Source organism: Nyctereutes procyonoides, unplaced genomic scaffold (genome assembly GCF_905146905.1).
Source record: "Nyctereutes procyonoides isolate TBG_1078 unplaced genomic scaffold, NYPRO_anot_genome, whole genome shotgun sequence".
Taxonomy (NCBI): domain Eukaryota; kingdom Metazoa; phylum Chordata; class Mammalia; order Carnivora; family Canidae; genus Nyctereutes; species Nyctereutes procyonoides.
In genome coordinates, this window is record NW_026575125.1 from 31,428,303 (window position 1) to 31,443,713 (window position 15,411).

Genomic DNA, 15,411 nt, shown 5'->3' on the forward strand with positions numbered 1-15,411 from the left:
AAATTATTTTAAGTGACTTGTTCAAGTCTACTTAAATAAAAGATGACAGAGCTACTAGCCCGGCTGTACTTTCGTTTGTTTATTTTTTCCAGTTACACTTTTAGACTGTCACAGGTTCTGTCTCTATTTCCCCCAAAGGCAAGCATTTGCTGATAATAAAGCTCTCCAGAGTTGCCTGTCACTTGATAGCCTTCACATGAAAATATACATGTATCTAATTCAACAAACTGAGTTGGATTTAATCACAGAAAGCAGGAATTTTCTTGTTCTTGCTCCTGCAATACATTTGAATTCATTAACGTTTAAATATTTTTCATTCATTCAACAGGCATTTATTAAACAGATATTAAAGATGACAGTTTTTCTAATAATGAAGTGATCTTCTCACCAAAAATGAAAAAAATTTAAATATATCTCCAATAAGAATAGAATGGATCACAGAGAAGTTTTCAAATATTGCATTTGAAACTACCTATTTAGGATTTTTTTTTCTGTCAACTTTATTACACAAACTAAAACCACTGACAGGATTTTGTATATTTCTCTCCACCAGCGTTATTTTCCAGCCTGATATGGCTCTAGAGTTCTGGTATTTACTGAGATTAACTACTGAATTACCAAAACCAACCACAATACCAGAAATGCAATGTGACATTGGAAAGTAAGTATGGATAAAGTTATTTTGTGGAAGGAAAAAACGTTATCTAAAAGAATATTGTTATAATCCCCTTAATCTTTCTTGGGAAGACATAAATATATTTTGAGCAATTAATTTTCTTTTCCAGGGAAGTTTTGACATTTAAACTACCCCATGGAAAACTTATGTGAAAGGAAAACAAATTAGGACTTAGTAAGGAGAGGCTCTTCTTCAAAATGATTGTTAACAAGGGAGAGAAAGGAACTATTGAAATAGTTGGAGAACACTGATCTCAACAATCTGCAAGCGTCTCAAAATCAAACAGAAGTTAAAGGTGGGACAAGAAGAGATAAGCAGACTGTTTGGAGAGAAAGCCAGACAAGGAAAGGAAAATGACTGGTGGGCACTGATGGGGAAAGCCTTGCCCTATGCTAAGCCGATTCCCAGAGGAAGCCAAAGGAAGGAGGCCTGTTATGCTTTGTGCTTGCTTAGGCTTGGGGACAAGCAAAGCTCAAGGGCCCATAGGAAACATAGGAGACTGACTAAAGTTTGGTCAAGGCAAAGCAGGGGGTCAGCAATGGACAGTGGAGAATACTTGGTCACTTGGCTAATACCATGTGCCCTGGAGTTATGACCATTTATATTTGCATCATTGAGCTCTTATTACATGTCTGGTACCAGGTTTGATGCTGATACATAGTGGTACTGAGTCACAATTCCCACTTTTATCTTTATTCTCGAGGCTCCATCTCAAGACCCTGAGACCATGACCTAAGCTGAAACCAAGAGTTGTACGCTAAACCAACTGAATCACCCAGGCGTCCCCACAATCCCTACTTTTAAAGAGCACGTGCACCAGTGGGTAAATCAGTACCTCTTTGTTAATCTCTCTCCCTTAGCTCTCCAGAAGAATGTTGAATTCTCCCAGGGCCAGATCTGTAGCCAAATAAATCTGTAGCAAGTAATTTATTAAGGAAGTGGTCCCATTAAGAACAATCAGTAAGAGATAGGGGAAGCAGGATGAGAAAAGGGAAGAAACCAAGCAAGGATGTGATTGCAGGGACAGCCCCAGACTACCTGATCCTGCAGAGAGCTCTAGCATAAATCACATCTCAGAGTTTGCCCTGTCTTGGTGCAACGATGCTCAGCTTTTGAATTCTCATACTGATCACTATACGCTTCCTTGGGAAGAGGTATAAACCTCTACTGTTTGTACAGTTGAGGAGGCAGCAGGACTCAAGGGTGACCATCTGAAAGTCTCAGATGGAAGATGAACAGCAAGCATGTAGACGTTGGGGTCTGATGGTAGAGAACTGGTAAAAATCTTCTAGGGGAACTGGGAAGGGTGCTAGCAGTGTCTGCTTTACCTTATTAACAAACTTATTTCTAGTTTTATATTTTTTCTTGTTTTAAAAATTCATTAATGTATGAAAATTATGTATATATAGAATTGTTAACAAATGTGATACACTTATGTGAACATACTTAGCACAACCGGTTTTATAATGATGGTTTGTTTTCACTCCACTAAAAGGTGCTTTTCTCTTTCTTTTTAAGTTCTTGTTACTTTTGGTCAGGTTGTTCTAAAGCATAATTTCTTTTTATCTAAGTCATACTGTATATAATTAAAAGTTGCATAATATTAATAGATGTTTCATAGTAACTACATTTTTAACCAGTTGTATTCTGGAACCTTATCCTCTTTGGAAGTTTGCACAGCCAGTGTCTTTAAAATTTTTAAGGAATTGGTGTGGCTCTATTTTCATACATTTTTCTAGGTAGTTGGGGTCTCTTTCAATATGGAAACACATGACTTTCAGTTTCTGGAAGTCTCAAAATATGCTCTCTCTCTGTTTTCTCTCTTCCTACAACATCCATGTTTTTGTTTTAGAATGTGGAGGCTATTTTAATTTTCTTATTCTTTGGCCTTTATTACCAACATTTGTGCTTTTGCATTCAGATACATTTACCTGAATTTATTTTCCATGCTTTCTGTTGAATTTTCATGTCTGCTATCAACGTCCAAGACCATTTTTGTTGTTGTTTGGGTGTTTCTTTTACATGTTTTTGTTTTGGTTTTTAAATCATAACAATCTGTTCTTATCCCATGTTGATAATATTTTTACTGATATGCTTAAGATATCATTTCATTTTAAATGGTCATGGTCTTTGTCTTTAATCATAAATGTTGTTCTTCTGGGACTCCTGGGTGGCTCAGTGGTTGAGCATTTGCCTTCGACTTAGGTGGTGATCCTGGGGTCCTGAGATCAAGTCCTGCATCAGGCTCCCCATGAGGACCCTGCTGCTCCCTCTGCCTATGTCTCTGCTTCTCTCTGTGTCTCCCATGAATAAATAAATAAAATCTTAAAAATAAATAAATAAAAATAAATAAATTTTGTTCTCCTTTTTTCCCCATTCAAAACTTTCCTGATACTTGTTTTGCTCATATTTAAAGATTTATTTATTTAATATATATATAGAGAGAGTGTATGAGGGGGCATGAAGGAGGGGCAGAGGGAGAGAGAAACTCAGGAAGACTCCCTGCTGATTATGGAACCCAATGTGGGGCTTGGTCTCATGCCCCTGAGATTGTGACCTGAGCCAAAATCAAGAGTTGGATGCTTAAACCATCAAGCCACCCAGACACCCCTCACTCATATTTAAATGGGAGGCTCTAAAATGATAGTCAGGACTTACCGACCCATTCATGTACCATTCTTCTTCTTTTTATTTTTTTTTTAATAACTGCAAAAAAATTCCTTTTTTTTTTTTTATTGATGGGCTTGGGTTTTTTTTCCCCAGTTTGTTGTATAATGAAACATGTTGTTTATAACATTGTACATGCTTTTGTTGCACATTTAATGCTTGTTTCTATTGGGTACAAACATAAGAATGCAATCACTTTAATTTAGTGGATAACAACAAAGAGTTCAAAATAGGTTGTGCTTATGAGCATTCAACTGGCCATATATGAATTGCAGTTGCTTCACATCCTCAAGAACATGGTATTTTAAGACTAACTCTAACCATTGTGATGTGTGTAAAGTAGTACGTCAATGTACTTTTATTTTTAAGATGTTTTAAAATATTTATTTATTTATTTATTTATTTATTTATTTATTTATTTATGAGAGAGAGAGAGAGAGAGAGAGAGAGAGAATAGGATAGGGGCAGAGGGAGACCAAGAGAGAGAATCTCAGCAGACTCTACATTGAGCCTAGAACCCGAGCCCAGAGCTTGATCTCACAACCCTGAGACTGTGACCTGAACTTAAATCAAGAGTCAGACACCTAACTGACTGAGCCACCTTCAGATTTTGTTTTTGAGTAATCTCTACACTCAACATGGGGTTCAAACTCACAATCCTGAGATCAAGAGTTGCACACTTCTCTGACAGAACCAGCCAGGCGCACGCACATCAGTGTACTTTTAATTTACATTTCCCTCATGACTAATGAGGTTGAGCACCTGCATGTGTTTATCATCCATTTTGATATAGGCTTTTTTGAAGTTCTTGTTCATGTCCCTTGACCATTTTACTATTAGTTTGTCTATATTTTCCTTTATATCTTGTAGTTCTTTGTATATATTAGATACAAACCTTTATGGGTTATATATGTTGCCAATACCTTATCTTATGAATTACCTTTTCAGTCTCTTAATAGAGTCTTTTAATGACATTAAATTCTTAAAAATTAAATTCTTAATTTAATGTAGTTTATCAACTTTTTTGTTTTCTCCAGTTCCTCCATACACCAACAACATTAAGAACTTCTTTTCATTTCTCAAAAAATATACTGTCTATACATCTCATATTTAGGTCCACAGAGTACCTGGAATTGGTATCTGTATGTGATGTGAGAGAAACATCAGTTAGGAGGTCCTTACGCTAACTCAGGACCAGGATGATAGCAGCTTGGACCAGAGGATTGCCAGTGAGTGTGGAGAGAAGTGTTCAGTTATGGTTTATTTTTGAAAGGAGAGCTAATGAGTTTTGCTGACTGCTAATATTCAAGGCATAAGGAAAACAGCAGGGCATGGATGACACTGAAGTTTTTTATCTGAACACTTGGAACTCAAGATGTGACATTAACTGAGACAGAGAAGACTAAGGAAAGCTGGTTTGAGGGTAGGGGATCAAGAGCTCAGCTTGGGACTTGTAAATTTGAAGTTTCTATTAAACATTTGAATGATGTGTAGGAAATTCGAGACAAAGCCTGGAGAACAGTGGAAATATTCATGTTGGAGATACATTATTTAGTTGTTCCTAGGTTTATGTCAAGCGTAAGTGGAGTAAATAGTAGGACTCTGCACTTTTGAATCAAACAGCCTTAATTATAATCTATGATTTGCCTTACAGATTGTTATTAATGAATTTCAGAATTATAATAGTCACTTATTAAATAATTTGCAAAATGAAATTAATTGAATTCAGTCACCCCAGGAACCTTTAGATATTGGAGGCATTTTTTGTTTTACCATTTTATGGTAACTGCATTCTTCTCACTGGTTCATGATATTTTCTCATAACAAGCATTTGACACTTTTTTTTCAAGATTTTATTTATCTATTTAGAGAGAGAGCACAAGTGAGAGGAGGGTCAGAGAGAGCGGGAGATAGAATCTCAAGCAGACTCTCGACTCAGCACAGACCTGGATGTGGGGCTTAATCCCACAATCCTGAGATCATGACCTGAGCCAAAATCAAGAGTCAGACGCTTGACTCACTGAGCCACCCAGATACCTTGGCACTGGCTTTTTTTTTTTTTAGTGTCTTTTTATTTTGAAAGAGCTTAAGACTCATAAGAAATTGAAAAAGTAATAGAGTTCACACATACACTTCATCCTGGAAATGGTTTTTAAGGTGCTACCACTTGGTTCACATTAAAATTACCTTCTTGGTGCATCTGGGGGCCTCAGTTGGTTAAACATCTGACTCTGATTTTGGGTCAAGTCATGATCTCAGAATCCTGGGATGAAGCCCCAGATGGGGCTCTGTGCTCTCAGGGAGTCTGCTTCAGGATACTTCTCTCTCCCTCTACCCCTCCTTCCACTTGTACACACACTCTCTCTCTTTCTCTAAATAAATATATATATATATATTTTTTAAATTACCTTCTTGTTTTTCGTTGATTTGACAGGTAATATTATTTCATTGTCCTTTGTTAGTCTATATTAACAAGTTTGAAATAGTCTTGATGAAAAAATATTTTATTGTGACTCTTTAGAAATAAGGAACCCAAGAAAAAGGTATAACAACATTTTAAACTCAAGAAATTTAATTTTGTCCCTAAGTAATAAATATGTGCATCAACAATCCTCAGGATACACATCTGTAAATACAAACTTCATTTCTCATTATTAGGAAAACTAGCAAAAAAATAGAAGGTTTATTAGATTTGATTCAATTGAAAAACTTCTGGATGAACAATGAATCAAGTACCTCTTTAGTTTATATATTTTGCTTCTTGGTCCACTGGCAATCACAGTCTACATACACCTCTTACTTTTTGTATCTTTGCCCATTTCAAATGTCATCAAGTTATACTAAACTTTGCAATGAAATTGATTTTAATTCCCATAGAACTTACACTATTTTTCACTTTTTTAGATTCCATATATAAATGAGATCACACAGTATTTGTCTTTCTTTGTCTGACTTATTTCCTTTAACATAATGTCCTCTAGGTTCATCCATATTGTTGCAAATGTCAGGATTTCCTTCTTTTTTGAGTTTGAGTAATAGTCTATTGTATATTTCACATTTTATTTATCCATTCATCTGTGGAAGAATATTTAGATTATTTCCATATCTTGGCAATTGTGAATAATGCTGCAATTAACATGGGAGCACACTTATCTCTTCAAGATACTGATTTCATTTATTTTGGATATATATTCAATAGTGGAATTGTTGGATCGTATGGTAGTTTTATTTTTTTAATTTTTTGCGGAACTCCTGTTGTTTGCCATAGTCACTGTACCAATTTACATTCCCATCAGTGGTATACCAGTGTTCCATTTTCTGCATGTCCTTGCCAACACTTATTTTTTTAAATGACAGCCATCCTAACAGGTGTGAGTTGGTATCTCAGTGTGGTTTTGTTTTGCATTTCTGCAGAATGACAGTTTTCATGCTATACATCAAAAGGTGTTAGAAATGGTGGTTGAGTGAGAATTATGAACCCTCTTAATTATCCTTTGCTTTGAGCAAAAATACCAGCCACATTTTTTTCAGTATTTACTCATCATTGATTTGGATCTTTTCAATGTAAAGAACAGAACTTTGTGAATTTATTACTCATTGTTATTATTTCTAGACTATGTTAACTTTTTTGCCTAAATTTAACAGTTATAAAATAATGATGAGTAAATATTGCTCCTAAAACTGGGATATATTCCATTGCCCAGTGTAGAGTAACATTTTGTCTCAGAAATAGAAAATCAAGGACAAATTTAGCAAAATGTCATTAGTTCATCCATGATTATTCTTATTTTGAAACTCATACAAGTCATTGTATTAGTTTCCTAGACCTGTCATAACAAATGCCACACACTGGGTGGATTAAAACAACATAAATGTATTGTCTCACAGTCCTGGAGGCTAGAAATTTGAAGTCAAGTTTTCAGCAGGACCATATTCCCTCTGAAACCAATAAAGGAAAATCCTTCCTTTCCTCCTGTGGCTTCTAGTGCTTGCCAGCAATCCTTGGTATTTCTTAACTTAGAAGTGCATCATTCCAGTCTCCACCTCCATTACTATATGGCTATCTTCTCATGTGTCTTCACATCATTTTCTTATAAGGACCCCAGTCATAATGGATTAAGGGCCACCCTACTCCAGTAGGATCACATTTTAACTAATTACATCTGCAGTGACCCTATTTCCAAATAAGGTCACATTCTGAGGTATTAGGAGTTAGAACTTAAATATATCTTTTTTGGGTATGCAGCTCAACCCATAATACTCATCAAGTTTATAAAATTATCACTGAACAAGTTTATGAACAAGTTTACTAACTTCATTTTTCCTTCCAGGTATGTCACTCAGATCATTCCTTTAGTTAATCCTACACACGAGACTTTAGAATTGCGAGCAACAAACACTAATCCTGAAAATTTTGTCTTGGATATGAACAAATCACCAGTAAGTATATTTGGAAAGTTGAGTAACCTACCACTACTAGAAGCATTTTGCAATACTGATTTTGGGACACTATAAGTATCATTTGATTTATTAATAAGGTTTCAAATGCTTAAAATTTAAAAATAGAATTTATATACTATATATCTCCCTCCCACAATTTTAATTGATCAAAAAACTCAAATCATGTCCATCTAAATTTTTAGAATTCTATATGCTAGTGTCATACTCATTATCACTAAACTCTAAATAAACTAGTTGTGCTGTATTTCTGACCATTTTCATAATCAGATTTGAATGTGATATTGACTCAGGAATCTTCTATGTTTTCAGGGTCCCAAGAGGCCAGTTCCTTCCAGCCCTTCATGAGTTCCTGCCCATCACCCGTCCCCTACTTCCAAACAATGAACAGCTCTGACCCTCTTTCCGTTCTCTACCCCATTTCTCATTCCTTGAACCCTAGCAGACACTAGAACCAGTCAGTGGGCCCCAATCACTTTTCTCCTCCCACAAGTAACTAAACAAGATCTGAAGGTTTAACATCAATATCTTTGTTTCCAAGCAAATGATACCAAATATGTACAGTGAATACCAAAACCATGTTTTTGGATAAGCTTCAAAATAATTGTGATAGATTATTTTCTTCAGAGGATCTCACAGTAAATCATGAAGCCCTAGTAAATAGATATAGCATTTTAAAAAAAGCTTTTATTATTTGCTGTTTAAAGATTGTTTAAGAAATCTACAATGTGATTTCATTTGTATCTTAATACCTATGATACTGGTTACAAATTAATAATAGCTTGATATGAAATTAGTTCTTAACTTCCATAATGTGTCAAATTAGATATCACTAAATATTATATAGCTAAAATTGTATATATAATTTAATCTTAGAATAACTATACTAAACTGTGCACACATGCATGTTATTAACACTGTATTTTCCATAAATTAAACAGAATATGGTGGTCAGGATATAGTTTACAAATAACTGAAATTCCTCATTAGAAAGTGGTGTTTTTATGTCCTTTATATCACCACTTTTACAGAAGAATATAAACTGTGGTCTAAGGGAAAACAAATGTAGTATATTGCAGGTGTCACTTTATATTACATAATGAAGAATATAGACTCTACTTCAACATTTTAACTGTGGTTTCTAATCCATCTGTTGTTTTATACATTTATCACATATTTTTGAGCCCTGAATATGCACTTAACTTGAATATTGGGAAACAGCTCAAAAATAAATTTATAGATGAGAAAAATACTATTATAGAACAAATAGCACACATTAATGGTAATGATAATAAATAGAAAGATTATATATATACACACACATGCATATATAATTTTATTCTTGGTTTTGTTGCATAGAATTCGTGTTTATGCAAGTAAGGATTTTAAAATATTGATGATTACTCATAAATGCTACAATAAGTAAGCATAAACATTATCCAGGCAAATGATATAAAAAACTTGCTTCCCCTCAACTATATACTATGAAAAATTTCAAACAGATGCAGAAATTAAAAGAATAATACAATGCACAAACCTTCTACCTTCTACCTTGGTTCTTACGTTAATGATTTGCTAAATTATTCTCTTTCTTCTTTCTCTTACATTTCTTACTGTTCAGTCTGAAGGTAAGTTGTGGGCATCATGCGACTTCAACACTAAATACTTCAGATTATATTTCTTAATAGCATAATTAATCTCCCACACCATCTAGTATCCTGTCCAAATTTAAGTTTACTCAGCTATCCCAATAATCTTTCTCTCTTCAACTAAGATCCAGTGTAAAATCACATATTGGAATTGGTTATTATGATAACATTTGCTTGTAATTAAATGTTTGTAAGTTTCAAAACGATCCTATATTTAGCATATTATCTATATCCCGTTACACTAAACCAGTATATTTGCTGCAGATATATTCCAGCCAGTAGCGCTTACCTTTCTTTCCTTGAAACCATGGTATTTTTCAGTGAATTTTAGGTGAAAATAAAGGAATTTTTTTTAGTTACTATTTGGTTATACACACTACCTCAGTCTGCACCACATGCTTCTGACATATATTTATGGAAGAGGAATTTGAGGTCAGAGAAGCTAAAATTATTTAAACCATGTAGTTAGTAAGTGGTAGAACTAAAATTAAAATCCAAGTTTATGTAGTAGTATTTGGTTTTTCTAATGTAATACATGATTTCCTTTTACATATATATATATATAGATATAGAAAAAACTTGTTTTATATTTGCTTAATTGAAAGAATATATGAAATACAACTTTTCTTCTTTTTTTGCTAAGGTTGATATTGAAATTAATGTATATTCCTTATGTGTGCATAAACTTAGTTATTAACTATCAGAGGGAGAGCCAGCTTAAGATAAAAATATTTGCTGTAGATAAGCCACACATATATATAGTAAGAGAGTGACTGTTCGAAATATAACATTAAGTTGTATTTGTATTTCATGGTCATTGTCAGAGCATAATTATTAAGCACTAAGTGCTATATTCTACAAGGATTTGAACAGCACTGCTATATTGCAATTTTATATTTTCAAAAGTTATTTGGAAAAATAAAGGAGTGAAAAAAATAAACTTATTTTCAGACATATGCCTTTTTATTTTATCATTCTACAACTGTTGATGTTAACTCCATGTGGTCATTGTCTGGGGAAAGAACATGGAGTAAATACTACTAAACACTGTTTACCATGGCCATTACACCAATATTTGCCAAACAGGCCTACTAAGAACGGGTAACACGTACAAGGCAACACACTACTCACACGAAAATCAACCTGGCATTTACCTAGCATGCAAAGATCCTGACTCAAACAAAAGCATTGATTATTTTTTTCCTCTCTGAATTTATGCAGCTGACCTTACCTCCTCACTCGAGCAAAGAAGTATCTGTTCACTTTTTTCCTTCAGCTCTTGGAAGAACTGGTCATCAAGCTTCTATCATCTTCCACTGTGCTCAGGTATGATAGACTATTCTTGGACCAAGTCAAGTTCATTAAATTTCATAGTCAATGAATAAGTAAAACTAATTCATTCACTTAACGTACTTTGCCAGCAAAATAAGTTCATTGTAAAGTATTAATTAAATGAACTTTTGGAAATACAGTATATATGGTGCACGTGGAGGCATCTAAAGAAGGCATTTTTAAATTCTTAGATTACTTGGATGAAGGAGAATGTACTACGAGATTTGAAATACAGGTATTTTCATGGAAATGCCATTTTGTTGGCATTTATGTTAATATTCTGTCATATTTACATGAACTTAAATATAAAACTATACAAATTGTAATCTTGCAAATATTGTATTATTTTTTCATTCTATTTCATCTACACAGTTTTACTGATTAATAATAAATTTTGAGAAGCAAGAAGACTTAAAGGGCACCTGGGTGACTCAGTCAGTTAAGCGTCCAACTCTTTTTTCTTTAAGATTTTATTTATTTATTCATAAGAAGCACAGAGAGAGAGAGGCAGAGACATAGGCAGAGGGTGAGGCAGGCTCCATGAAGGAAGCCCGACTTGAACCCTAGACCTCGGGATCACACCCTGAGCTGAAGGCAGATGCTCAACCACTGTGCCATCCAGGGGTCCCAAGCATCTGGTTCTTAATTTCAGCTCAGGTCAAGTTCTCAGGGTCGTGAGATCAAGCCCCATGTTGGGCTACGTGCTCAGTGCAGAGTCTGCTTGAGATTCTCTCCCTTTGCCCCTTATCCCACTCGCTTGCTCTCTCTCTCTCTTTCAAATAAATAAAATCTTTAAAAATAATAATAATAAAACAATAATAATTTTGCTTAATAATTTTTAAGCATCTCTTAACTTGCTACATGCCATTCAAAGAATTATATCAACTCATTCTCACCACAGTCCTATGGTAGAAGTATTATCAATCTTGTTTTATGCATTAGGAAACAAAGAAATTAAAGTCAGGCAGCTAGTAAGATGATTAACTCAGACCTGAACTCAGAACATGTGACTTCAACCTGTCTTCTTGACTGTTTTTGGAGCTACCTGCAGATTGCTAAGTGATTATAAATCTCTTACTGCTAATAAATTTTTACATGACTTTTGACAGTTATTATTATTTTTTATTTCTTTAAGTGTTAATGATGAGGGAGTAAGTGGAGAAATGTTCTTTAAATCCTATGGGACACCAAGGAGCTTACAAAACCTTTAAAATGTGCTTTAAATCCTTTGGGACACCAAGGAACTTACAAAAATTTCCTGAGAGGCAGGGGAATAAAATATAATCCAGGGGACCCCATGTCAGTGCAAGACCTGTGGGTGACTGGAGTATCCTCTTTTCTAAAACATGTGTAATTTACCTTCAGAAGAAGAAATTTAGGCTATTAAATTTCCTACATGATGACTAACTTTTATGTAAACTGAAGCAATGCTCTGGAAGTATGCTTGATTCTCAAAAATACTAAAGAATGAAAAATAATTATCCTTTTCATACAGAAGAGGGAAAGTATAGTGAAGATTATTTCCTTCTACAAAAATAATTTTAACAAGGCAGATCTTTTTTTCTAAAGATTTATTTATTTATTTATTTAGTTAGTTAGTTAGTTAGTTAGTTAGTTAGTTGGGGGGGGGAGGGAGAGGCAGAGAGAGAGGAAAGTATGCAGGAGGGAGCAGAAGGAGAAGGAAAGAATCTCAAGCGGACTCCCTGCTGAGTGTGGAGCCTCATGACCTGAGCCAAAATCAAGAGTCAGATGCTTAACCAACTGAGCCATTCAGGCACCCCTAGAATTGGGTCTCTAAGGTGGTGCTGTGTCTTTTTTCAAAAAAGTTTGAGATAAAGATAAGCTAAAAATGTTACTTTTTTTTAAATGGCCATGTTCATTTGGATACTTTTTAATTTCCCTCTCTGAACCTAATGGCATAATTTAAGCAATGCCAGGGTAGTTGTTGGATACTAGTGTTCAATAATGGTGGGATGTAGCTTAGTTTAGAAGCTACACTATTCTAGGCCACTTGGCGAGATGTGAAAACATGACCTTCTCGTTTTTGTAGTTTGGCTCATTCTCAGTGGTTTAAAATAACTTAATTTCTGTTATCCAGGATTGATTTTTATTAAGTAGCCAAAAAAGCAAGTAACTTGTGTAGAACAGTTGTTAATATAATCGAGCTCTGATGCTTGATTCTAGTCATTCAATTGTGCGGAATCAGGGTAGGACATTGTAAGTGAAAATATAGTGTACTTGTATTCTGCTAGTAGAATCTCTAACTAAAAGTAATGCAATCATTTGAAGATCTATGCAGATAAAACTTACCTTTAATCCTTCCTATACCGAGACAGCATTTTATGGATTTACTGTCACCATCTGTCCTAGTTTGAAATGATCTTAAAAATTTTCCTCTTTTGTTGGAGTTTCAGCCTGGACACATTGATGTAGTTTAAGAGGTTATAGGCTAGGTTATTGTTTGTTGGTTTTCATTTTGTGATCTCTTTATTCATCTGTAACATTAGCAGTGTTCAGTGCAGAACTGAGTCACAGTCAGTTGTACTCTTGGGACTTTTATTCTAAATGAACACAAAGGAACATTTTCAAATAGTGCTTTGCAGGTTTGTGAAGCTCAAATAAGAACAATGGCTACATGCAATCTCCTTCACATCATTTTTGAGTCATTTTTTCCTTTCCTGTCATAGCGGAACATACACTGTACTAGACAGTAGGGATAAATAGAATGGCATGCAGTTGTGCACTTCCTTTTAGTGGGACTTCAATCTGTGCCTCACCATCTTTTCCTTCATGTGATAACTACCTGAATTTCATTTGAAATTCACCCTAAAATTTTGGGAACTTCATGTAGTGTTTAGTATCCGGTTCGCTAGGCAAACTGATTTCTTAAAAAACCTTGAGCAGAAATGCAAGGTTTTCATAAAGATTTCTCTTTTATGTTGCTATAAATAACCTTTTAAGCATAGAAATATGCTTAATATTTGAGTATTCTCTCTTTTTTTTAAGATTTTATTTATTTATTCATGAGGGACAGAGAGAGAGAAGCAGAGACACAGGCAGAGGGAGAAGCAGGCTCCATGCAGGGAACCCGACGTGGGACTCGATCCCGGGTCTCCAGGATCAGGCTCTAGGCTGATGGCAGCACTAAACCGCTGAGCCACCTGGGCTGCCCGAGTATTGGTCTTTTGCCCCTTTTTGTAGTGCAGAAATACATTGACTATTCAATAAAATCAAAAGGAATTCAGAAAAGAAAAAAATATAAAACAATGCATATTAAATATTAACAACAGATTATTTTTTAAATAAAGATCCATTTATTTATTTTAGAGAGACCAAGGAGGAGAGGCAAAGGGAGAGAGGGAGAGAAGCAGACTCCCCACTGAATGGAGCCTAACATGGGGCTTGATCTCATGACCCTGAGATCACAACCTGAGCCAAAATCAAGAATTAACTCCCTGAGCCACCCAGGCACCCCGAAATGTTTCTTATCTACCAAGATTTTTATGCATATCACATTTATTAAGGGTTGCAAAGAAAATGTATGTGATTAGGATATATATCTCACGAATATTTTATCTTTAAACAGTTTAAAGAATGGATGTTTTGCCTCTCTGGAGTAGGACTATTCCCTCAGCCTATAGACATAGAGAGAATAACCACATACCTCCATCTTCAATCGATTCTTGTTATACCTTTCCAAAATCCCACCAAGGAAGAGGTTTTGGTCAATATTGTACTAACAAGTAAGTGGTTTTTTTTATATTTTACATATGTTATTTTGTAATCATTAGTCAAACTGATTTTATCACAGAATCAGACCATTATAGAGATAATTTACAATTTAGAGATCCATTAGCTATTTCAACAGCATCATTTTATAAAAGAGAAAACAAGATATGAGAGATGAAATATCTTGGCTGAAATCACAGCTTATAAATGGTGGAGCCAGATTAAGAAATTAGGAATTTATGTACCAAGTCAAGTTCTTCCAATTTTATCTGTAAAGCCAAATATGTAAAGTAATAGATTTATGAAATTATTGTGATATGATTCAAATATGCCAGTGCTGATTCCTTAAAAGTTTTTAGAAATTCTAGTGTTTTTGTTTTTGGTTTGTGTTTTTGTCTTGTTTCATTTCCCCCTTTTCTTTTTTAAAAATTTTAATTCTCATATAGTTAACATACAGTGTTATATTTGTTTCAGGTACACAACATAGAAATTTAATAATTTCACATATCACCCATTATTATCATCATCATTTAAACATAGGGGTGCATGTATCCCTTGGAATTAGTGTTTTTGTATTTTTTTGGTAAATACCCAGTTGCGTGATTCCTGGATCGTAGGGTACTTCTATTTTAGCTTTTGAAGGAAACTTCATACTGTTTTCACCCAGTTTTTTTATAAATAGAATATTTGGATTAAATTTTGGTTCTAACAAAACTTGTGGTTTTTTCATGTCATATTGAAGATACATGTTTTTAAATAAGATCATGTGGAGTTTGTTTACTTTTTATTAAAAGATCAAATAATGAAGGTCTGAAAACCAACTCATTATGAGTTTTCTGAAACACATTTTAAATCTAGTATTAGACATCACTAATTTATCTTTTCAAATATTATTACTAC

At 34.3% G+C, this 15,411-nt stretch overlaps 1 protein-coding gene across 1 annotated transcript in view; it reads left to right on the forward strand.

Moving 5' to 3' along the window:
* Positions 1-15,411, forward strand: part of CFAP47 (cilia and flagella associated protein 47) — a 491,966-nt gene that overhangs the window by 362,362 nt on the left and 114,193 nt on the right. Inside the window, exons 53-57 of the mRNA XM_055338249.1 lie at positions 554-661; positions 7,675-7,783; positions 10,672-10,776; positions 14,369-14,525; positions 14,986-15,017. Coding sequence (XP_055194224.1) covers positions 554-661; positions 7,675-7,783; positions 10,672-10,776; positions 14,369-14,525; positions 14,986-15,017 — 511 coding nt within the window. The remainder of the gene's footprint in view (positions 1-553; positions 662-7,674; positions 7,784-10,671; positions 10,777-14,368; positions 14,526-14,985; positions 15,018-15,411) is intronic.